General features: G+C 36.3%; 2 protein-coding genes across 2 annotated transcripts; one reads left to right on the top strand and one right to left on the bottom strand.

Moving 5' to 3' along the window:
• Window positions 1-2664: 2664 nt before the first annotated feature.
• LOC110775948 (uncharacterized) lies at window positions 2665-9658 on the bottom strand (the record flags this gene model as incomplete). Its single annotated transcript, XM_056832046.1, has 5 exons — window positions 2665-2884; window positions 5427-5603; window positions 7209-7294; window positions 7981-8467; window positions 9478-9658. Coding segments are annotated over 3 exons (687 nt in total), but the record flags the coding sequence as incomplete, so codon positions are not given.
• Window positions 9659-20623: 10965 nt separating this feature from the next.
• Window positions 20624-22520, top strand: LOC130463026 (uncharacterized). The gene is made up of 3 exons (XM_056832041.1): window positions 20624-20779; window positions 21743-21967; window positions 22049-22520. The coding sequence occupies exons 1-3, from the start codon at window positions 20624-20626 to the stop codon at window positions 22322-22324; spliced, it is 657 nt and encodes a 218-aa protein (XP_056688019.1). The 3' UTR covers window positions 22325-22520.
• Window positions 22521-23787: the final 1267 nt, after the last annotated feature.

Below are 23787 nucleotides of genomic sequence, written 5' to 3'. Positions count from 1 at the left end.
TGACACTAAAAGTATTATTACAACAATTTCCCTTTTATATCATTTGGTAACCAGTTATCTGTTATCCTGTAGAACCAATGTAAGCAAAACTTCCACTGTTTCTAAAGTTATAAACATACGGAGATAGATATAGACAAATTGAATCAGCTCACACCATACAGCTACAATCAGTTGCAATGGGGACAATTGCTCGTTATTGAAGCTGGTCACAACTCTTAATAAAGTACGAACTACAAAGTGACTTTAACTCAGCCCCACTAATGAGTTTATTTTTCAAATCAACTAAATGTCTAGAAACACATAAAACTAAAAAGATGCAAAGTATAGCCGGCTAGAAACACATTCAACTTCTTCCCCTCCCCCCAAATTGAGGTAGTAGAATTAGAAGGTACTCCGTACTTTATTAATCACGACACTGAAAAATAGAATAAAATTTTCTTGACTACGCAAGAAGAAAGCTCACGAAATTTCAAATTTCAAGAGTTGCACTTTAATTAGGACTCTGGGAGACCAAACAATGAGAATGGTATCCTTGCTGAACTTTTTGTCACTGGTAAGGTTCAAAGACTCAAAACCTTTTGGCTAATTAAGGGTATAGAACACCAGGATTTAACTGCTCCAAGCCTAAATACTTCATCAATTCTTCTATAATTAAATCACTTCAAAATTCTCCATACAACAACTACCCTTTGATAGGGTTCGTTAAAGGAACAATTCATCTAGGTTCAAAAGGGAGTCCAGAACAGAAAAAAGGGGGTTTGTAATCAGGAATTTGCATATGTAATTGGGTTGATCACTTGAGCTATGAGAACTAAGTTGACAATGCAACAAACTAAATACAAAAATCTCACAACTTTGCATTCAAATTCTTCCAAAAACAACAATCAACAAGCATACTAAACCTGAATACAAAATTAATAAGAATAAATTAAAAATAGCTGAAACAATAAACTAAAACCCTTCAATTAATCAACCCAAATCATCATTCTCAATGTAAATCAAAAACCCAATTGGCAAACTATCAATTTTTCACTAAAAACAAATTTCTGAATTCCCAAATTGATGAAATTTGACCTAAAAATCCAACATTTTACTCCAAAAAGAAAGAAACGAGATAAACAAACTCACACTGTGGATGCCAGAGGCGTTAAGGGCGGCAAAGAAGGCGGTAGCGGCGGCTCAAACGAAGAGAGAGGCGACCCCGAGTTCCCTGGCGGGCATAAAATTGGAATCTCCGACGAAGCCTTTCTTGCAAGATCTAATCCCCCACCCTAATTGGGCGGCGCTAGCTAGTAGTCACCCAACAACCAGAACGGGCGGCGCAAGCAAGGGGGAAAAGAACATTGAATCGATTAGTTAGGGTTTTGGGATTTTAAATCAAGAACTTATTAAAACAATTGAGGGAAAAATTGAAATCAATTTACCAATTAGTTACAAATGATATTGTGTTGGTAGGCCACCATTATTGGCGGCGACAAGCAGAGGAAAGCCGAGCACGGAGGCAGGACAACACCATCAACCACAACAACGCAATAACCATCGCAACCACCGCACCAGCAGCGTCGGCATGAAGGAGGTGGTGGCCGGCGATGCAGAGGAACGAAGAGAAAGAGTGTTCGAAATTTTGAGGGACGCGGCTTAGGTTTTGTCTTTAGGGGACGACGCAGGGAAAGGTAAGGGAAGAAGAAAGGACCGCGAGAAATGAAAATTTGAGATGCGGCTTAATTAGTTTTGAAATTTTTTTATCCGGTTATTGCAGGGGGCTTTTAAATTGTACGCTGCAACAAAAAGGGTTATTGCAGGGGGCTTTTAAAATGTACGCTGCAACAAACTTTTTTGCAGGGAACAATTAAATTGTACGCTGCAACAACCCTTTAAATGGTTTGACCCGCGTTGACCGACTGGTTGTTGAAGCGTATTAATACATGTACGCTGCAACAAGGGGGGTGCAACAGGGGTTTTTTCTACTAGTGATACCGGGTAGTTTTGGAATAATGAAGTATTGAGTTAAAGGCTCATGTATAACCAATGGTCAACAACCAATTTTCTTTTGATTCAATCAATGAACTATACTCATTGGATGTTGTCATTCAAAGTGAATAATAGAAAGGGACTTTGTAAGCATAACAAAGTAAAGAGATCAAGAAAAGAGTAAAATCTTTTGGACTATAAGAAAAGTGTTAGAAAGGATAGGAACCACGGGAACAAAAGAAATGAATTCAAAATTCAATTTCTACCTAAAAGTTTGTGTTCACTAGAGGAAAAAACATCATAAGTTGCCCTTAAAATAGGCTTATAAGTTGCCAATTGCAAGGGCAACATATGGGGGGGTCACTTTTGTGAAATTATCGAAGGTTGCCCTTAACAAGGGCAACTTATAATCTTATAAGTTGCCCTTGTTTGCAACAAGGGCAACTTATGTGAAACTTATAAGTTTCCCTTATCGCATACAAGGGCAACTTATAAGCTTCACATAAGTTGCTCTTGTTCGAAACAAGGGCAACTTATAAGCTTCACATAAGTTGCTCTTGTTGCAAACAAGGGCAACTTTTGAGTTTTTTTTATTTTTTTTTTTTAAAAAAAATCTGAAATATAATTCCTGATATTTTGCAATATAAAATTCTGCATTATAATTTATAGAATACTGTTGCACCAAACATCATCTTGACACTCTTCAAAAATAATATAAATTTCAAATTTCCAATAATATTTCCGAATTCATTCAAATGTAATTAATTAAATCGCTAAATAACAAAATAATGTAAGAGTCACGGATAACTACAAGCCTGCTCTAATTATTACACTGAGGGTAATTCACAATCGTTGAAGTAAGTAGCCCACTTGTCTCGAACTTCCCAACTCCTCTTTGGTGAAGGGCCCCTCCCTTGAAGTTGTGAAAACCATTAAAAGAACAACGTACATGCAAACCAATAAATTAAATTAAGTTTCATATGCGAAAACAAAAATTATATTGGTCGCGAAAACAACTTTCTGAGTGTACTAAGATTCATTTCAAGTTCTTTATGCACATCTAAGGCTCACTTAGCTCGATATAGATCATATTTGGCCAAAAATGGCATTTTCGATCCTAAATATCAACAAATGAACCTAAGTACACTTTCTAAATCTTTTTCATGATTTATATGATTAGTTATATGTTTATAAGACTCATTTTAAGTTCGTTATGCACGCTTATGAGCCATTTGGGTCGATATAGGTCATTTATGGCCAACAATGGCATTTTCGATCCCAACTACCAACAAACGAACCTATTTCCACATTCTAACCCCGTTTCATGATTCATATGTTTAGTTATATGTTTATGAAACTCATTTCAAGTTCGTTATGCAAGCTTAAGGGTCATTTGGGTCGATATAGGCTATTTATGGCCAAAAATGGCATTTTCGATCCCATCTACCAACAAACGAACCTATTTCCACATTCTAAACCTTATTTCATGATTCATATGATTAGTTATATGTTTATAAAACTCATTTCAAGTTCGTTATGCAAGCCTAAGGGTCATTTGGGTCGATATAGGCCATTTATGGCCAAAAATGGCATTTTCAATTCCAAATATCAACAAATGAACCTAAGGACACTTTTTGAATCCTTTTTATGTTTGATATGATTAGTTAGAGGTTATTAAGATTCATTTTAAGTTCTTTATGCACATCTAAGGCTCATTTGGCCCGATATAGGTCATATTTAGCCAAAAATGGCATTTTCGATCCCAAATATCAACAAATGAACCTAAGGAGTAAGGACACTTTCTAAACCTTTTTTATGTTTCATATGTTTAGTTAGAGGTTACTAAGATTCATTTAAAGTTCTTTATGTACATCTAAAGGCTCATTTGGCTCGATAAAGGTCATATTTTGCCAAAATGGCATTTTCGATCCCAAATATCAACAAAAGAACCAAAGTAGATGAGAATATATATTGGAAACCAAAGAAGATGAGAATAAATATTGGAAACCTAATACTAAGTATTTTAAACATGTAAAGGGTAAAGAATTCCTATTTTGGTTCATTAGTTGAGAGTTGGGAGCGAAAACGGCAATTTTAGTCAAAATATGACATGTAAGGATCGGACGAGCCTTAAATGTGCATAAATTGACCAAAGTAGGTGAGAATGAGGAGTGTCAACATAATAATAAGTATTTCAAACATATAAAGGGTTAAGAATTCCTATTTTGGTTCATTAGTTGAGAGTTGGGAGCGAAAGCGGCTATTTTAGTCAAAATATGACACATAACGATCATACGAGCCTCAAATGTGCATAAATTGACCAAAGTATATGAGAATGAGGATCGGAAACCTAATACTAAGTGTATTAAACATTCAAAAGGTTCAGTATTCCTATTTTGGTTCATTATTGGAGAGTTGGAGCGAAAACGGCTATTTTAGTCAAAATATGACATATAACGATCAAACGAGCCTTATATGTGCATAAATTGACCAAAGTGGATGAGAATGAGGATTGGAAACCTAATACTAAGTATTTTAAACACTATCTACACAATGAAGGTGTATCATTTAGTTCAAAGTTGGGAGCGGAAATGTCATTTTAGCCTAAATATGGCCTATAACGACCCAATGAGCCTTAAATGTGCACAAATAGATTGGAACGAGTCTTAGAAAGCTAAAACTATACATATTAAACATGTAATAAGTATAAAACGATTCCTTAGGTTCTTTAGTTCAAAGTTGGGAAAGAAAATATCATTTTAGCCTAAATATGACCTATAACGACCCAATGAGCCTTAAAAGTGCATACATAGATTGGAATGAGTCTTGAAAACTTAAAACTAGACATATTAATCATGTAAAAGGTTTAAAATGAGTCTCTAGGTTCTTTAGTTCAAAGTTGGGAGCAAAAATGTAATTTTAGCCTAAATATGACTTATGACGATCCAATGAGCCTTAAATGTGCGTAAATAGATTGAAATTAGTATTGGAAACTTAAAACTAAGCACATTAATCATGTAATAAGTTTGAAATGAGTCCTTAGGTTCTTTAGTTCAAAGTTGGCAACGAATATGTCATTTTAGCCTACATATGGCATATAACAGCCCAATGAGTTAAATGTGCATAGACAGATTGGAATTAGTCTTATAAAGTTAAAACTATGCATATTAAACATGTAATAAATATAAAATGAATCCTTAGGTTCTTAAGTTCAAAGTTGGGAGAGAAAATGTCATTTTAGCTTAAATAGATTGAAAATGTCATATAGTTATTTGGTCTAAAACAAAATTATATATATATATATATATATATATACAATCCATAAATTTGGTTTGTTTTGAAAGCATCAGAACAGTGACAGTTAAATGCCACCGTCAATTTAAAAAGATTAGAACAAGCACTTACAAATTTACAATCTCCCATGAAAAAGACTCTCGGGTCGAGCAGAAACTTACCAGCTTCTATGGCATTCCTAGCAGCTAGTCTAAAATCATTCACAATTGAAGGTATCTCTTATGTTGTTAGCCGCCTTGGAGTCGAGAACTCTACATTAATTGTACCGTTGGCCTGATCTTGTGGTGGTACAGGCTTATTTGTGCAAGAGATTGGAGCATTGCCATTAGGCTGCAAACCTGTTGCAACAAAGAAGTTTTGGGTTATCAAATTCCAGAAGGAAAAAAAAAAAGTGAACAGTTCAAAAATCACCCAGCAAGTTGAGTAAATAGAAACACAAATACAATTTCCCAATCCACTCAAAAAATAAAAATTTCATTATCAACTTAAAGCAAGTAAAATCGAAATAAAAGGTAAAGAACACAATATTGACAAGTCTCCTTTCTACAGCAAAGAAATAGAAGGAAATTGACACATAACCACCCTTAAATGACAGAGTTATTCCAGAAATCAGGTATTAACTTTTGGGTTGGCATACGGACACATTAATGCAAGTATTAATAAACTAGTCAGGAGAATCCTTCACAAGCTGAGCTCAAGTTTGCAAGTTATATCCACATATCATCAAATCATTACGTCAGACCAATTATGTGTGGCTGATAAAATCCTAATATATGTGCATATCAACTTAAATTCGCAAGGGATACAAACTAGACAACCAATTTCGACAAGCCTGTCCACCCTCCTCTCATCTCAAACAAAACCCATAAAGGCAAGAGTCTGCAAGACAAATTCTGGGTTTGGCTTGTAACTGAGTCCCTGGCCATCACTCTGGTTCTTCTCCAACTTACACTGAACACCAGTTATACTCTTTCCAAAAAAGACTTGCTCCAGCATCTGCATCTCTTACATAGTCAAGCGCATTTTTCAATCTCAAAACTGGACTCATTTCAGCTTTTAGTTACAGGGGATGAGGGTCTAAAACTCAAGTCTCTCAAAGGAAACAACCCGTCAATTTATCAGAGAATAAAGGAGACAGCAGCACAAGTATCTAAACCCAAGAGAAAGTGATTGCTAGATAACAGGAAACGTTGTATTCTTCTGGGTCTCTACGGTACGCACAATACCAAGCTGCTCAACGTAGTTTCCTAGGACTATCAATGCTCTGGTGGAAGCAATTATAATTTTATAATTCCAGTCACCAATACACCATTGTAACAGTCTGTTGAGGCTCTCAGCAAAAAATGGACAGGGAGAAAGCCTCAGTTGAACTGCAACCTTCGAGTACTGTCAATGAAGGTAGACATGAAATTAAAGTTAGGAATGAAGCGTTTAACCCATTAGCTATCTCAAGAGAGCTTAGAGAGTTGAATTTTGAGGCTGATCAGTTTATGCAGACAGCTGAAGCAGCTAGATCAGAAGTTCTGAAGGCAATGTCAGATGTAGAGCAGACAAAAACAATCCTTAAAGTGATAGAAATGAGATGGGTTGTTGCCAAGAAGCTTGAGGATAATGCTAAGGCTGCTGAATCTCTTGCTTTGGCTGAGATCAGGGCTTTATCATCGAGCAATGAAGGTGTATCATTCGAGGGTTATTATCAGCAAAACCCAGGAAGAATTAGTCTGTAAATTGAAGAATATTCTAGTTTGAGTAATAAAGATCAAAAAGCTGAAAACCCGTGGAAAAGGAGGGAGATTGATGCTTTGAGGAAGATAGAAGAAGAAACAGAGGAGAAACTGATGAGTAAGATGGGATTTAGGAACAAAAAGATATTGATTCTAGATTTCAAATGAAATGATATAGATATTAAACAAAAAAAAATCTCAAACATGTGAGAATGTTACCTTAATAAATGTTTAGTAACAAGTCTAGTTATTCTCTTGCGTCACTACGGTCTACGGGTCTGCCAATTCAGAAATGAACAATCCATCTGGATAATTGAAAGACAGAATCATAATTCATCAAAGTATAAAAGTATAGCATGATATGCTTTGATAATAAGATATACTGTAAATTAAATCAACAGATAACATCATTTTAAGAAATGAATAAAATTACAACAAAGTTTAATTACATCAACAACATCAACGTTTATCTAGCTCGTACAACTCCAATGTAAAAGAAAAAATCCACTATATACTAGAACAACCACAACCGTTAAACAAGGAAGCAAGACCTAACAACTAACTAGCCTTAAATCATATACCAAGAACCAAAAACAAAATCTTCTTATACCAAAAATAAAAAACAACAGCTTATTTCATCTACGTTTATGATTTAAATTGAGATGATTTTCAACCTTAGTAAATCCCAAAGTTATAACAAGGACACGGCAGATACGTTTACATCTAAGATTTCAGGATATTGCATACAAATAAAAAGATTTTCATAATTGAATATGTCAGTTGATGCTAAATTCAAGCAATCAGAGGAACGCGCAACAGTCACAAATTTTAATTTCAATCAACCATGATCAATATATAATCTGATACTCATCCATGATGACAGCAACAAATGATAACGAAGGAGGCAAGAAACTTAACATCTCTATGAAGCTAAACGGGGAAAAGAGGATCAAATTTTGCACTTAACGTAAAGAATTGAACAAATACTAACCTTTCAAAGAGCTTTTCAATAGTTTGGAATTGTTTCTCAGACGAAATGAGTGTTTCTCTTACACTGATGAGACTGCTGACATATGATTTCAGAGACTCAAAATCACGCTTTACACGAGAAAGTTCCTGCTCGTTTTCCGTAGCTCTCTGTCTCTGCCTAGATGTCTCGTCAACCAAGTCTTCAACCCGCTGTCGCAGCTCACTTAATATACAGTTAGTTCCAAATGCAAATCTTTCCATTTCCTCAAGCTTCAAAGACATGTTTTCAAGTTGACTTTCCTTCTTCTTAATTTCTTCTTTACCAAAGTTGACTTTCTCCTTCTCAATAGCAGTTTCAGACTCTGCAATTAAAACCCTTTTAACCAGAGTTTCCATCACGTTTGTAACCATATGCACGGAGTTTAGTGGATCGCATACATAGGCTCCATGTTTATCACGATCAAGACCACTTTGGTCACTAGTTCCTGTAGATGTTACATCACTAGGACCTAAGATGTGAAAATGGGAAAATCGTAACACTCTACCAAACAGAACTTTAGTTGGGTAATTGGTACAATGTTGTCAAGCAATCACATCATGAGCAAAACACTAGTCACAAAGTTGCATTCGAAGACAATGTTTAAACAAGTTGCAAGCTCTATAAGTAGACAATGCCCATTATAAGTTTATAACAAGCCTAAATAAGCACACTTTTGAATCATTCTACAGGACATCTACACACATACACACAACATGGAATTGTATAAAGCACCATCTTACATTTTGCTATCACACGGAGGAAAGGCCATTTCGAACATTTACAAATACCCGAAGGTATGTTCGTAACTCGTAAGGGCAATGAAGTTCAAGCACAATAACTTAAAACTTAATTTGGCACCATCTTATATCTTTCTACTAAACAAAATAAAGGCTATTTCAAACTATAACCCAAAAGTATGTAAGTATAGGCATTCGGGCAATGAAGCTCGAGCACGATAACTTAAAACCCCATTAATTTATACTTCAGGTATTCGACAACGAAAGGTTGATCAGTGTACTATACAACAATTACATGAAAAAATTATAAACCTAATTCAAATTGTTCAATCAATAGTAAAACTCTACTATCAGCCTAGCTTATGAATTAACATTGCCTATCTACAGCTATGAACTAAAAACCTTGATTTCGACAAATTTGAGAACTTCAAGAATCCAATACACCAACCGCCAACGCCATCACCTTAGAACACCCAAATTAAAACAGATAAATCAACCACAAAGAAATTCTCTGATTATTAAAAGATAAATACAAAATTGAAATTAAAAACAAATAAATTAGGAACCCAGATCAAATTGAGAATGAGAAAGTAAAACCCTAAAATGCAACACATGATTAAAAAATCAAAAATGAAAAATCTACCCCCATAAACAGTATTGAAAAAAGCAGAAAGATCCAAGCTGCGAAAAATAACAAAAGAAAACAAACAGAAATTACAAATTTCAGGGTTTTTGAAATTACCTAGAGGAGAGAGAAACGGAAATGAAGAAGAGCCCTTTTGATGCCGGCAGACGGCTGGTGCGTGGGGGATGAAGGAGTTTCGGTGGTGGTTTCGCTTGAGAAGGAGGAGAGAGGGTGCGAGTGTGTGAGTGTGGTTTCGCCGGTCACCTGAGAAGGATGAGAGCGTCGGTGGCTTCACTGGTCAGCAGGGAGATGGTATCGTCTGGTTGCAGGGAGCTAGTGTGTGAGCAGGGAACGAGGAGAGCAGTGTTGTTTTTTTTTTTTTTTTAAGCCTACGTTAAAGGTTGCGTTTGTTTTGAGAGAAAGTTGAGATTTTAATATTTTTTAATTTTTTTAATTTTTTTGTTTTTAAAGGTTGCACTTGTTTAATAAGGGCAACTTTTGATGAGCAACTTATAAGCATTTTTCCTCTAGTGGTTAAAGAGAAACAACTTAGCAAATAAACTCCTATGGTATTAGATTACTTCTTGAGGTTCTAACTCTTGTTAAGAACTCAAATTCCGGGAACTAAGTCTGGTTATTGACCTACAAGTGGGAAATGAAGCAAAGTTGTTCTACATTAATTGTAGGGTTATCATGTTTGTTTTAAAGTCCTTCTAAAGGCTGGAACTTAATGGTATTATGTTCCATTAATCATCATAAACAATTTTTGTTTGGACAACAGAAAGACTTACATTCAAAGTAAACAAAAACATTCGTTGAGTGTTTATTTGAATGAAATGGTCATTTACGGGTTGAGTCATATGATTGATTCATAAACAAACAAATCTCTTGACACTCAAATTTCAGAAGGTTCAAATCAAATATTTTGATTTGTGTTCCACATATCTTTGGCAATGTCATACGACCATATCAACAAGACCACATTCTAAGATTCCATGGCATGGATTTCTGAAAGTTTGTTAATTTAAGACACGTGGGTCTTGCTTGTTGAACATGACATCGTAATGGACTATTGTTAGAAGAGTCTAGACAATTATGTTCATGGGCCAAAGATGGATTTTATGACTTATCTATTTCACAAGGACTTGAGAAAATATGGCTATATTTACTCAAAGTGAAATATGTGAAATGCTTCAATGCGATTCACAAAAGGGTATAAAATGAACTTGGCAAGAATTTTGGAACATCTAGGCTGGGTCAAGGTGATGTTTGCATGAGCCAAGAAAGATTGTCTAGATTGTTCATATGTCATTATGACAATCGAAGCTCCATAAGAATATGGTATGTCCAAATGGAGAAATCGGAATCTATTCGATTAACGATAATCACGACTATTTTCCTATACAGTTTCTAAATGATACTCTCAAGTGACTATCACACTAAAAAAAGTTGTCAAAGCTAAGGATAAGATGTCATAAGGATTGAACTTCGGTTCAGTACATCTTTTCAGTACATATATATCTAAGGTTGTCAAACCCAGTGGGAGTTAGTGTTTACATCAAACAAACTCAAGAATAGATATATGTTTCTTTATGAGCGACTCATAGAAACAAAAGGTATTGATTCTACCACAAATTTGTGAACATATGGTTGTTGCTCTAGATAATGTCTTTTAGGAAACCATTATATTTCCAAAAAGGCAAATGGGAGAAAAATGACCTCGAAGTGACCTCAAAAGAACTTCAAGTCAAGAAACAAACAAATGTAGGATACTTAGGAGTCTTTGGAAAAGCTCCGTACTTAGAAGCCTTTGGAAAAGCTTCGGGAAGACTTTGGAAGTGTTTCAAGAGAATCCTAATACTCAAAGAACTTGATTAATTTCTTTAAAGACAGTAAAGTTTGATGTTCAATACCTAGGTAAATCGTATAAGGAATAGAATTCAACCAAGATAGATACATATATATCTTGAGGAATGAAAACTATGAAGAATTTGGAAGTGCTTCAAAAACATACGACTTACAGGTTAGCTACGTAAAATTAAAATTCCCAAGTATGGTTTGAGGCCATCAGAAACATAAGTATGGTTCAAGGCCATATAAAATTGTTTGAGGCCATTTTATCCGAAGTATCTTCATCTTAAAGAATCAAATATATAATTTGGTTGATTTGCATAAAGGGTTCACTCGCATTAGTTGCAAATATGTTTTCTAAACATACAACGTTGATTTGCATAAAGGGTTCATCCTATTGGTTGCAGATATGTTTTCAAAACATACAAAGATGATATTGTATACACATACAATAGAGAAGATAGATTGGTGGTTAAAGATTATAAACAACTTCACGGCGTTGATAATGTTGAAATCCTTTTCACCAAGTCGGAATGCTTGAACTATTTTGGATAAATCTAGAAATCATTGCAAATGGCAATTGGAAAACGAAACACCTTCCTCAATTGGACTTGTAGAAAGGAATTTTTTACATCACACAATGTAAAAGTTTTAGATGCTAGATAAAAGAGCAAGCTTAAGAAATCTATTTGTAGATTAAAGCACACAAGTGGGAATCGGACCATGTTTTTCAACAAGGATATTGAGCAATCATATCTTTATGAAAATATGGATCATCTTGTAGATGAGGAGTTTAGTGGGAGCTACGTCAAGTTTATTGGTTCTATATATATGAGATACATATCTCTCTATTGAAAATGACATTCAAATTCTAAATGGTTAGATTTGAAAGTATTTATCAATATTAGAACCATGGCAAAACTTAGAACATATTGGGTTAAAGATCTATTAGATAGGATCTAAAGTGTTGTTTGGATTATGTAAAAGTAATTACTAAATCAAACACAATTGAGAGACTCAAAAGAGACTCTCAACCCATATGAGTAAGTCTAAGTAATGAATGTTTTAACTAAGTATAAAGCTAGGTTGTTATTACTAAAGTTAAACATGGAGGACCTTGAAGAGGTGCCTTCACCTTATATCACGTGGCAATGCCAAGATTTTAACAAGATTCGGTATCTCTTGAAACAGAATAAAGCTAAAAGTTACATGGATAGATTTTAAAGTGCGAATGGTTTTTGCATTACAATCAATCATGTATTATGTGATATATAACTCGTGAACATTGGATCATGACGAGTTTATTCCAATCTCTATTGATCTAGATCAAATATCATTAGAATAATATCAAGAACATCCAATACATTTGGATATGTAGGATGGGCACTTGATAAGAGGAAGTGAAGATGAACTAAAGTTTTGATGCTACATGCATTTGCCTAAGTAAAAGTTGAATCTTGTTGTAAGGAAAACCACAAACATACACGGGCAATTAGGCTTCGTGATTAAAAGGTGGTAACATATGTTCTAAACCACATGTGATGCATGGGAAACTGAATCAATAATTAGTTTCCAAGTTTTCGGTTGAAAGATGTGTCTGCCACATCTCTGTGAACTGGTTTGAGTATTCCAAAAGAATAGCATCATTTGCAATTCTACATAATTGAAATGGATTCATTATTGCCTAAAAAGAAATGAAAGGGAATTGTTTCTAGTGGGAGTTCTTCAATGAACTCAGGTAGATCACAAGTCTGCTATTTGGATGATTTTCTATTTTGAATGTGAGACTCATTCTAACAGCGATGAAAGAATAGATCATTCTATAAACACATTCAAAGATCTTTTCATCTTACATCGAAAGGCTTTCGATAGAAAAGATCACTAGTAGAAAAAACCCTTATTGCAGCGGGCATTTAGACCCCTGTTGCAGCGTACATCGTATGCTGCAACTGGGGGTCCTGCAACAAGTCTGAACTTGTTGCAGCGTACAATGTTCGCTGCAAAAAGTACTTTTTTGCAGCGTACATATGCATGTACGCTACAACAAGTGTCAAAATTTTAGCAAAATATTGACTTGCTGTAGCGTACAAAGTCGTGTACGCTGCAAAAGACTCCACTTGTTGCAGGGTACCTCTACTTGTACGCTGCAACAAGTCTGGAATTTTGCCAAATTTTACACCCTTGTAGCAGCGTACACATAGCGTACACATATATGTACGCTGCCACAAAGCATTTTTGGCGGGAAAATTCTAATTTTGTTTAGGGATACCTAGAGTGCATTGCACCAAATATAGAAACATGTCACAACAATAATAGAATATCGCAACCAGTATAACAAAATATAAAAACAATAACTGCAGTTTTGTATATATCCCAAAACCAAAGTGCACGTACTACATTTAAATATATGTTCCGATTTCAACGTACGCATACATTTTAATATAAAATATTGTTCTATAACATCTAAACCAACTCGATTAAGCGCGTTCAGACCAATAATGAATACTTGCTGGTAAAAAACTTAGCCCATTGCTCACGAACCACATCAATTTCCTCACTAGCATAAGGCGCATTGCTCGGAGTATAGACCTTTACAAAAAAAAAAATTCAATTAAGAATTAGATTAAATGGAAATGTCACATTATAACATTCAAGCAACTAATGATAATGTTCTAATAGTCTAGAATACGAGTCAAGAGTAAGTAAATGTCACTTTAGCCTAAATATGACCTATAACGATCCAATGAGCCTTAAATGTGCATAAATAGATTGGAATCACTAGTAGAAAAAACCCCTATTGCACCCCCCTTGTTGCAGCGTAGATGTCTTCATTCGCTTCAACAAGTAGTCAGTCAACGCGGGTCAAACCCTATAAAGGGTTGTTGTAGCGTACATTTTAAATGTTCCCTGCAATAAGTGTTTTTGCAAGGGGCTTTTACTGTTCGCTGCAATAAGTTATAACCTGTTGCAGGGTACATCTCTTTGTACGCTGCAACAGGTCAGCTCTCAAAACCCTTCTCGCTTCTAATTAACAATATTGGCTCGCGTTTTAATTTGCAACAGTTGGGTACTTGGAATTTTTTCCCTTTCAAAATTTCTCATCCCGCGCATCACCTTCTTCTTCGATCTTCCTGGCCTCAGATCTACCGGAAACACCGCAGCACCTGGCCCCTTCTTCTTCTTCTTCTTCTTCAATCTTCCTCGTTGCCCCCCTTCTTCTTCCCTATGCGTTTTTTCTCTCTCCTCTGCTTCTCAGGCACATCCGAAAATTAGGGTTTGTGAATTGAAATTGTGGATTTGGGTGTTAGGGCTATTCGTAAGCAATGGTGGTCGACACATCTGAAGCTTCTTTCGACACATCAGCGGCAGAGCAGCGGTGGTCGACACATCCAAACCGCAGTGGTGGTCGACACATCCAAACCGCAGTGGTGGTCGACACATCCGAACCTTCTTCGTCTATTGAGGATAGCAATCTTCGATTCACGCGTTTCCGCCGCTGGTAATTTAATTTTCTTCTTGAATTTTTGTTATTTTACTTTAATTCTTATTCAATTTGTTGATTAATCAACTTTATTGGTTTAATTTGATTTGATTGATGATTTTATGCGATTCCTTACAAGTCTTTGATTTTGCTTATTGAAGGATTGAATTATTCGTTACTTCTGTGTGCACATGTTCTTTGTTTAATGTTATGTGAGTACTATACTGGGTATGTTTGAGGGGGTTGGTGTTCTGCTTCTGATACATACCAATTTTTTTTGTATCTAATCTTGTTTTATGGTTGATTGGCCTTATGGAAACATCTGATAGGACGTTTGAGGTCGCCTAGTCCCTATATTGGAATTGCACGTGCTTCAATGGGATGTTACCACGTCCTATCATATGTTTCCACGTGCTTCAATTGTGCTTGAGCAAAATATAAGAGCAAATGATAGATGTTGTTTAAATATAAAGAGCTTGTGATAACTTGTATTGATGAAGCTTTGGGGTGATCCATTATTTTTGATGGGTGAGAGAGGAGATTTCCATATATTTATTGATGACATCTAGACTATTCTAGTTGAGCTTTCCATATATGCAGACATCTAAACTATATTATCTGCATACAAAACGTTAACGAGTAATTTTCAATGTTAATAGCAATGGTGAAATTGGTTTATTGAGATTTTTTTGGATGAATTAAAATATCAAGGTTGTTTCGAGAAAGATTTTGTACTCGAGGAGTGGAGGGTGTCTAAAAGAAATCCCTAATTTTATTCACATTTTTACTTTCTTTTTTGTTTCACTTTGTATCTGCCGTCTAATGTTCTAGTTGAGCGTAAAATTTATGAATGCAGCATATGTTATCTCATTCATCCTTCGTCTTTTTGAAAAGATTAGAGATCATCAAATAAAATCTAATAGTATTAACTTTTTCAGTATCAGGTGTAATTGTGATTTTTGAAATTGTGTTTGCCAAGCCATCTTCAGTTTCTAGTTTCAGGGTGTCTGATATATGGCATGTTAGCAAAGTAGGGTGAATCATTTTTTGATTTGGAGAAAAATAATGGAAAGATTAGTTGTGAGGTTGACGTGCTTTGAAAATTTTGGCATGCCCTTACCAGACTTCTTTCACTATCAGCAAAGTTGGACATATGAGCTTAAGCCAAAAGGCCTGTCAAGAGACATGATCTTGAAATGCAGGGAACTCAGCTTATGATTTTCTATCTACGTATCTATTGCATCTCGTGCACCGCTTTATGGTCGATCTTGATTACACAAGTATTTCCATTGCAATATGCTTACTTTCTGTCTTGTGAATTTATGTAATTTTGGTTACTTTTGATTGGTTGTTGATCTTACTACTGCATGACTTAGTCTGAAACATTCTTTAAGTTTGAAGTGGAGATCCTTCTAATTTATAATTATGGGAAACTTGGAATATATGATCAACCCTCAATATAGTGAACAACCATGGAACGGTCTAGGAATGGAACGATCAACAATGGAGCTTTTATTCTGATATTTCACCAAGAGTGTTGAAATTAGGTTGCTGACTAATTGAGATTGACTGTTACTTCAGTGTGACTACAGTGAAATACTTGAGCGCCATTGTTGAGTCACAATGCCAGCTAGGGATTGTATACTCTCGGTCTTGAATATATAGTATCATTGTGTTACGGTATTTTAAAAACTACCTTCATAAATTTATCATTGTATAGGTTTGACAATGAAGTCTTGTGAAATGGGCAGAGTTCATATTTTTCTGCTTCCATGGCAAGCAATTGGATACCTTATGTCATTACCTTTAGACTTCTAGAGGTAGCTATTATTCTGGTATTCATGTCAATTTGTTTCTTGCAGATAGGCAAAAGGGTCTGATCCTGCCATACAACTCAGCAGACTAGAAATTGCAAAGGTAAGTGGTGCTAGTTGTACGATTGTTGAAGCTACTGATTTGAGATTGCTGATTGTGGATGTTCCATTTCTGTAGGAGATAGCTACAGAAGTCCAGAGTGAGTCAAAGTGGAAGCAGTTGGGAGAATTGGCTGTGTCTTCAGGAAAGGTGATTGATTGCTGTATATAGTATCCCATCATTCATCATTCATGTAACTTCTTGTTTCAGTTTTGCTGGATCATTAAAAATGTCACGAGAAGCAAAGAGAACATTCCACCTTCTCACATCTTTTGAAGCTGTGTAGTGTCTACATCTGGGCCTCTCTGTAGTTAGTTTTAGATTGTTGTTGCTCAATCCATCTCTAACATAGAATTGAAAGTATAGGCCTTTTTCTATGTATTTTCAGTTCTTCGGGGTTTGTTTGGCATGTGGGAATCAATTAAAATATGGGAGTGGAAATGAAATTTATAGTTCGCACTCCCTGTTTGGTAGACCTGGAAAGAGATACCCAACTCGAAATGACCTGATCAAGACCTGAATGGTACCAAAAGTGGTCCAAACTAAAATTTACCTAGACCGAAAACATTATATGGCTGATATTATCAATTTCGCTAGAATTTAAAGATTTATGTCTTGGATTCTCATTGTTTTTTACTGCATTGCAGTTTGAACTGACATATTTATTTCATCAGTAACAAAATACCAGGCTGCTTTGATGGCACGTTCTTATCTTCCCAGCAATGTTTCAGAAATTGTTGAATTATGGAGAAAGGATCTCAACAAGGTCAGTTGATTGTTACTGCATGCTCATCTGTATATGTAGTTTTCAAATTATTAAATTAATGAGGCCTGGCATTCATTCATCCACAAGAGAATCATGGTGATTTGCTTCAATGCCTTACCAAAATTAGACTAATAATTTTATTTACAGTTGTAGTAGATTCAGTTTTAAATCGTTTCATTTTAATCTCATACAATGTTTGGTATTGCTACAGGTAAATCCAAAGGCTGCTTAATTGTTGGCAGATCCACATGAGTATCCAAATTTGTTTGAGGACTGGCAAATTGCTCTAGCTGGTAACTGTTCTTTTTTGAATGGTTTTAGGTGAGCAAAATATGTCAAAGTAGATAGAATATATGTGATGGACTTAAACTCATTTCTCTGTCTCGTGCTTTAGTGACGGTTACCTCATCCAATGATCCTAACTGCTAATTTGGAAACCATAATATGTGGATGTAACAGTGACGAGCTTATACTGAAGTTTTCAAGGAAAGAGACGAGTGTCAAATGGCTCTGGTATTGATCAAGTTAATGTGCATATAATAGGTGATTCAATAGAACCAATATAAAAAAAAATAGCTCCTGTTTGAGAGTGCATTCTATATTTCATTGTTCACCAACTTCTTTTGATGGTGTAAGTTTACTGGAGCTAAATGATGAATTTCCAAGTGCTTTGTCTATTCCAGTAATCATTCCCTGGAGGATGTACTATTGAATGATATTTTAGGTTTAGGTCTTGGTGTGGTGAAAATTACTTAGTTCAATCTTTGAAATGAGTGTTGTTTGAGGTCGGGGGAAAAACTTCTGACAACAGATATCAGGGAACGAAAAGCACCATAAAAAGTCTTGGAGATTGGCAAAGAGGTCATTTAGCTCTTTTTTCTAAAATATCTTGAGTCAAATATGGTCAATTCTAGTATGATCATTGGATACTTATTTCATTCTTGGTATGTTGATCATTGTAATCTTGAATGCTCCATGATGGAACTTAGTGTTGCATATCTATATCAAATCTCTTAATAGTCAAGTTCCCGCTATCACTTCTATTGTGTTTTAGTTTTACTTTCACAGTTTCACGGTCTAGGTCGTATTCTTCGTGCTTGATTCATCATGTTTAATTCTTCATATCCATTATTGTTTTTTTTCTTGTCCCATTTTATTCCTTGCTTCTGGGTAAATTGCAGCAAAAGTTTCTGCTCTGCTCCGTATTACTTTTGATGTGTTCTGCTGATTATTGCTTTTATGTAAATTTTTGTCTAGAATTTTGCGGTGCCTGAGGATCTTTCTGCTTATGATGGTTTTGAGCTGCGACTTAAAGGTGACGGTCGTCGATATAAACTCATTGTCCGCACTAGCAGCGATTGGGATACAGTAGGTTATACGGCAAGTTTTGACACAACGGAGGGACAATGGCAATCAGTACGTGGCATCATTTGTTACAGAATTGGTAATTGAATGTGTTTGTACTTTTGATGCTCACCCTATCCTGGTGCATCCAGATAAAATTACCGTTTTCCTCATTGAGGCCTGTACTTTGAGCCCGGACTATCTTAGACGCTCCGCCCTTCGATGCACACAATATTAGTTCTCTGTAGGTGCTCTGCACATCCTCCTACTTTCTTTGGTTGACCATACATTAATAAAAAATTCTTTAAATTTCTGGGAACTTAATGAAAGAACCCTTTTGACTTATAATTATCTTATTCCAAGTAATGTTCAGTAAGTTTGAATATGATGGTAAACTGAATCCAACTTTTGTAGAGCACTAGTAGAAAAACATTCATTTGCTGCCATGATTTTGCTGCGTTAATTACTTAACGCCTCTAACTAAACGACAAATTCGAAGAATCAGTTAAAAATTAACACTTTGCGGCGTTATTTACTATTATGACGCAGCAAATTAATAAAAAAATAAACGTTTTGCGGCGTGGCTCCTTTTAACGCCGCAAAGTTGTCACCTGTCCCCCACACAGAGACACGCGTATTAACCCCATATTTTTGGAGCCAGCTGCTTCTCTCTTTCGTCTCTTTCGTTTGGCTTGTCTCACTTCACAGAAACACCAACACCTTCTTCTTCCTTCATACGACTGACCCTGACCTACTCTCTTCACCACCGAATTTCGCCGGAAAACTTAAGCTCCACCGCCGCCGTGGTCATTCGAACTCATCTCCGCCGCCGCCGTTCTCAATTGAGGTAAATTATGCTTCCACTGCTCCTCCTCATCCTTGCCGTTTTTTCGTTTAATTGCTCTATTCCCCCTCATATCAGTCTCGCAATTAACATGAATTGTGTTTGAATTATCTAATTAGTACTCTCTTGCTCTGTCCTCTCCTCTCCTCTCTCCCCTGAAACTGTAAATTAATTAACCCTAATTTTCAATGTCAAATTTTGGCTTAATAGAACATTAAAAATGCCTAAACTTTATCTCTGATTGTATCCTACAAATTTGGTATTGGTTCAGGCTCAAGACTAAGAAACTTGAAAATTTACCTAGTGACTGCAGCTTCTCTTGTAGCCCCTGAGCTGGACCGACTTCCTCGCTGTCTTTGAATATGTAAACCCGTAAAGGTTGTTTCTAGACTCTGTACTCAGATTTTAATTTCCTTTAACTCTTTCAGGTTAGCATTTTCTCTTATATATATGGCTTTTTGCATATTTTCAGTTGTGCTTGGAATTGGGGAACTTGCTGATTCATCTTTCTAGAGATAATATTTCTCACTGAAGAGGTAATTGACTGTTGAGGATTGCATCGTTATTTTGATTAAATAATGTAAAGCACTTATATACCGTTGTATTCACGCATATCTCTGCTTGTCAAGTTGAATACTCTAGCAGAAAATTGATTTCAATTTGTACTTCAAAAGTAAAACTTAGATTGACTGAATGCTACACTGAAATTGCATATTCTGTTTTGTATTATCCTTTTTAGTTTCGCTATTGTACTAAAGTTAAAAGATTCAAATTTTGCAGAGCTATGGCTAGAAATGGGGATGAATCTGATGAAGAAACGCCAGAAAAAGATAAGGACTATGATGCCTTGAACGAGAAAGACCAAGGTGAACCAGAAGATATAGCTAATGACGAGTATTTGCGTCGACTTGATGAGTTTGAGGAGCTGGCTGATGCTGCTGCCCTTCTCGGAGTTGATAATAATCATCCTACAGAGGAGTCAGGTAGCAAGAAAGGCAAGGGTAGGGGAAGGGGGTCAGGAAAAGCTAGGGGTCCGACAAAAGGGCTAGGAAAGACCGGGCCCATGTTCCTGCAGTTTGACAGCCTTTTGCGTCCATCCGGCAAATGGAGATTGAAGTATGGTCAACAGATCGGTTTGTGTAGTCGCAAGTTGAATATTAATTGGGATTGGCCAAGTGTTAGTCAAGGTTTAAGGAGTAAATTATGGGAGGACACAATGGTAAGTGCTAAAATTATTCTTTTTTTTCATTTTTCTATACCTACTGCCTTTATTTTTTGAAATTTTAAACAGCCCGGTCGTTGGTTTCTACTTGATTTAGTGTGATTTTGTAGAAGTTGGGAAGGTTTGGGGTTATTTTTTATTCATTTTGCCTTTGGTTTCTGTTGAGCTGCTTAGAATATGTTAGCTGGTTTTTCTGTTTCAGCTGGCATGATCATTGTCCAGCGATTCTTTTGATGTTTGGGCTACATGTTGAGTGAGCATACTTGCTTCTACTTGACATGCTCTTGGCAATTAATGCTGTCGGTGTAGTTTAAGGCTTGAGATATAGGGGCAGCAGGTTCATCTAGTTCAGTAGTTTAGTTATTTGTTTTGTTCACTCACATCTGTATTACTGGTTCATCTGTCAGTGTTGTTTAAGGCTTGAGATATAGGGCAGCAGTGTCACATTAGCTTTGGATTACTGGTTGATTATTTAGGACAAATCAGGATTTGTAGTTTAGTTTTAGTACAGCTGATGGTTGCTGTTAATTCATTATCTGAGTGTTTTAGTTTTTGTCTCGTGTTCTAGGTCTGTTTAGAAACTACAGTTGTATATCGTGTATTCCAGCCTCATTCTTCAGCAGGGCCTCATTCTAGCATGCAGGTCGCGGTCCTTAACAGTCCTTGTCCATGCCTAGCCCGGCCACTCTGTTTTGTGTCAGGCCCTGCTGGGTTGAGTAGTTCAGCTAGTTGAGTAGTTCAGTAGTTCAGCTAGTTCAGTAGTTCGGCTTTAGTAGGGCAGCAGGTTCAGCAGTGAACCTGGTTCAGTAGTTCAGCTAGTTCAGTAGGTCAGCTAGTTCAGTAGTTCAGCCTGTATTTCAGCTAGTTCATTAGTTCAGTAGTTCGGTAGTTCAGCCTGTATTTCAGCTATTTCAGACTGTATTCCTGCCATGTCTTGATTGTTTTGTTTTAAACGTGCAGGCAAGATTCCACCTTGAAGATGATCCAGTAATCAAAAAGAATTTCCTCTCTAGTGTAGCTAAGAGATTCAGGGACTTCAAGGGAAAGCTAGTGAGTGGCCATATTATTTTTACAAGAAAGTTGAGCAAAAATGAGGTCAATCGTCAACCATATGAGATTTGGAAAAACATCCAACGAGAAGATTGGGAGACATTTAAAAAGTCAAAAACATCTGACATAGCAGTGGTAAGTTTATATTTCACTATTTTGTATGATGTGTATAATTGGCTATGGTATGAAACTAACGTAAAAATTTATGTTTGTTAGCTTAAGCGTCAAAAGGCCCAAAAGAGTGCAAAATCGAATGATAATCCTCATCACTTGGGACAATATAACTATGAGGATGCTCGGAAAATATGGATCCACGAGGGCTTTTACCCAAATTCTGAACAAAATCGAGGTGATGATTGGTATTGTTCAATGCATAAGAAAGACAAAAAAACAGGAAAAAGATATATCCCAAAGCCCAAAACGAAGGCAATTGCTGACAAATATATAAGTAATTCAATTCTTGTGATTTTCTATATGCGGCCCACGAGATAAAGTCTAGTTCATAATGTGATACACTGAATGATAATGGAGTTAAAATCTTGCCACTTATTATATGAACTAGAGCCTGTGATCGATACTTTTTTTAAATCAATGGTGCTTATAGTGCTTTCTTTGTTGGTTTGCTTGTGTATAAGTTTTGATGCCTATTCTTTTATATAACAACTATGAACAGCTGGAGATTAAAGAAAAGCAAGCAAAAGGGGAATTTACTCCACATCGGAACCAAGATGCCTTATCCGAGGCTCTTGGGAAGTCAGATCATTTGGGCCGGGCACGTGGATTTGGAGGGGTGAATGTCGGGGTCAAAAGGGCGTTTGGAAAGGCAACATCAAAGCCTAAGTCTGATCATGAGACAATAAAAGCACAACTTCGGGAGGAACTTCGGGAGGCAATGAGAGAAGAGTTAAAGGCTAGCATGAAGGCCAATCTCCCTTCCATTTTAGAATCTATGGGTTTAAGTACCACATTGCCTTCAACAACTCCTTCGAACCACTCTCAACGTTCACCACCCAGGCAAATTGAGCTACCCCATTAGAAGGCTCTGCCATCTGAGTTGGAGGAGGTTCTGCCGCCCTTCGAGGTAACTTATCACTCACTGAATGTCTATTATGAGCTTATGCATACAGATTCTAGCTTTTTCTAGACTCAAGATTTTCATAGCTAGAGTAATGCCCGGTTTTTTGAGCTATACGAGAACCACTACACTGCAGCACTGATCCACTTGTCTACTGCACAGCAGCACTGCACCACTGCATCACAGCATCATTGCACTGCTGTCCTGCTGTGCATTGCACTGCTTGCAGTAGGACAGCAGTGCAGTGCACAGTAGGACAGCAGTGCAGTGCTGCTACAGGACAGCAGTGCAGTGCTGCTACAGGACAGCAGTGTAGTGATGCACATGTCCGGAAAACTGACCAAGTTGTTCAGCAGCCAATGCACTGAGAGTGGAACTTTAATCCAATTCACAAAGTTCTGTTAAAAATTGAGCATTAGGCGCCGTATCATACAAGTTAAAGTTATAGAATCCCAATACACAAACATATCCCAAAATTCCGACTTAATTAGAAAAAAAATCTAATATATGTGTCTAGGAATCAAATTCACATTGCAAATCTGATGCCATTCTGTTGTTAGTTCTGGTCAACAGGGTTGACTTTTTTGAGGTTCAGGTCAAAGTTGACCAGAGTTGACTTTTTCAAGAATCTAGTCAAAGTTGACCAGTGTTGAAGTGCAAATGTTTTGCCTTATTTTGTGTAAACTTATTTGAAGTTTACTTATCTCTAATATATATGTCTAATGTGATAAAAATCCTTACCCAGGTAGAAACTACATGCCAACTTCTACTTAAAGACCCGGAATCTGGAGCAATGTATGATGTGGCGAGTGCTACCGCATATCCACCTCGTGAGAATGAAGTTTGTCACACTGTACCGTTACTTCCCGGTCATTTGAAG

This window comes from Spinacia oleracea, chromosome 1, assembly GCF_020520425.1.
Source record: "Spinacia oleracea cultivar Varoflay chromosome 1, BTI_SOV_V1, whole genome shotgun sequence".
Classification (NCBI taxonomy): domain Eukaryota; kingdom Viridiplantae; phylum Streptophyta; class Magnoliopsida; order Caryophyllales; family Amaranthaceae; genus Spinacia; species Spinacia oleracea.
This window is presented reverse-complemented; position numbering and strand designations above follow the sequence as displayed.

Bases quoted from the DNA above. Each gene is read 5' to 3' on its own strand.
- LOC130463026 (XM_056832041.1), top strand. From the start codon at position 20,624: ATGTTCCTGCAGTTTGACAGCCTTTTGCGTCCATCCGGCAAATGGAGA. The intron at 20,780-21,742 runs GTAAGTGCTAAA...TTAAACGTGCAG, and splicing joins AATTATGGGAGGACACAATG to GCAAGATTCCACCTTGAAGA. The intron at 21,968-22,048 runs GTAAGTTTATAT...TATGTTTGTTAG, and splicing joins AAACATCTGACATAGCAGTG to CTTAAGCGTCAAAAGGCCCA.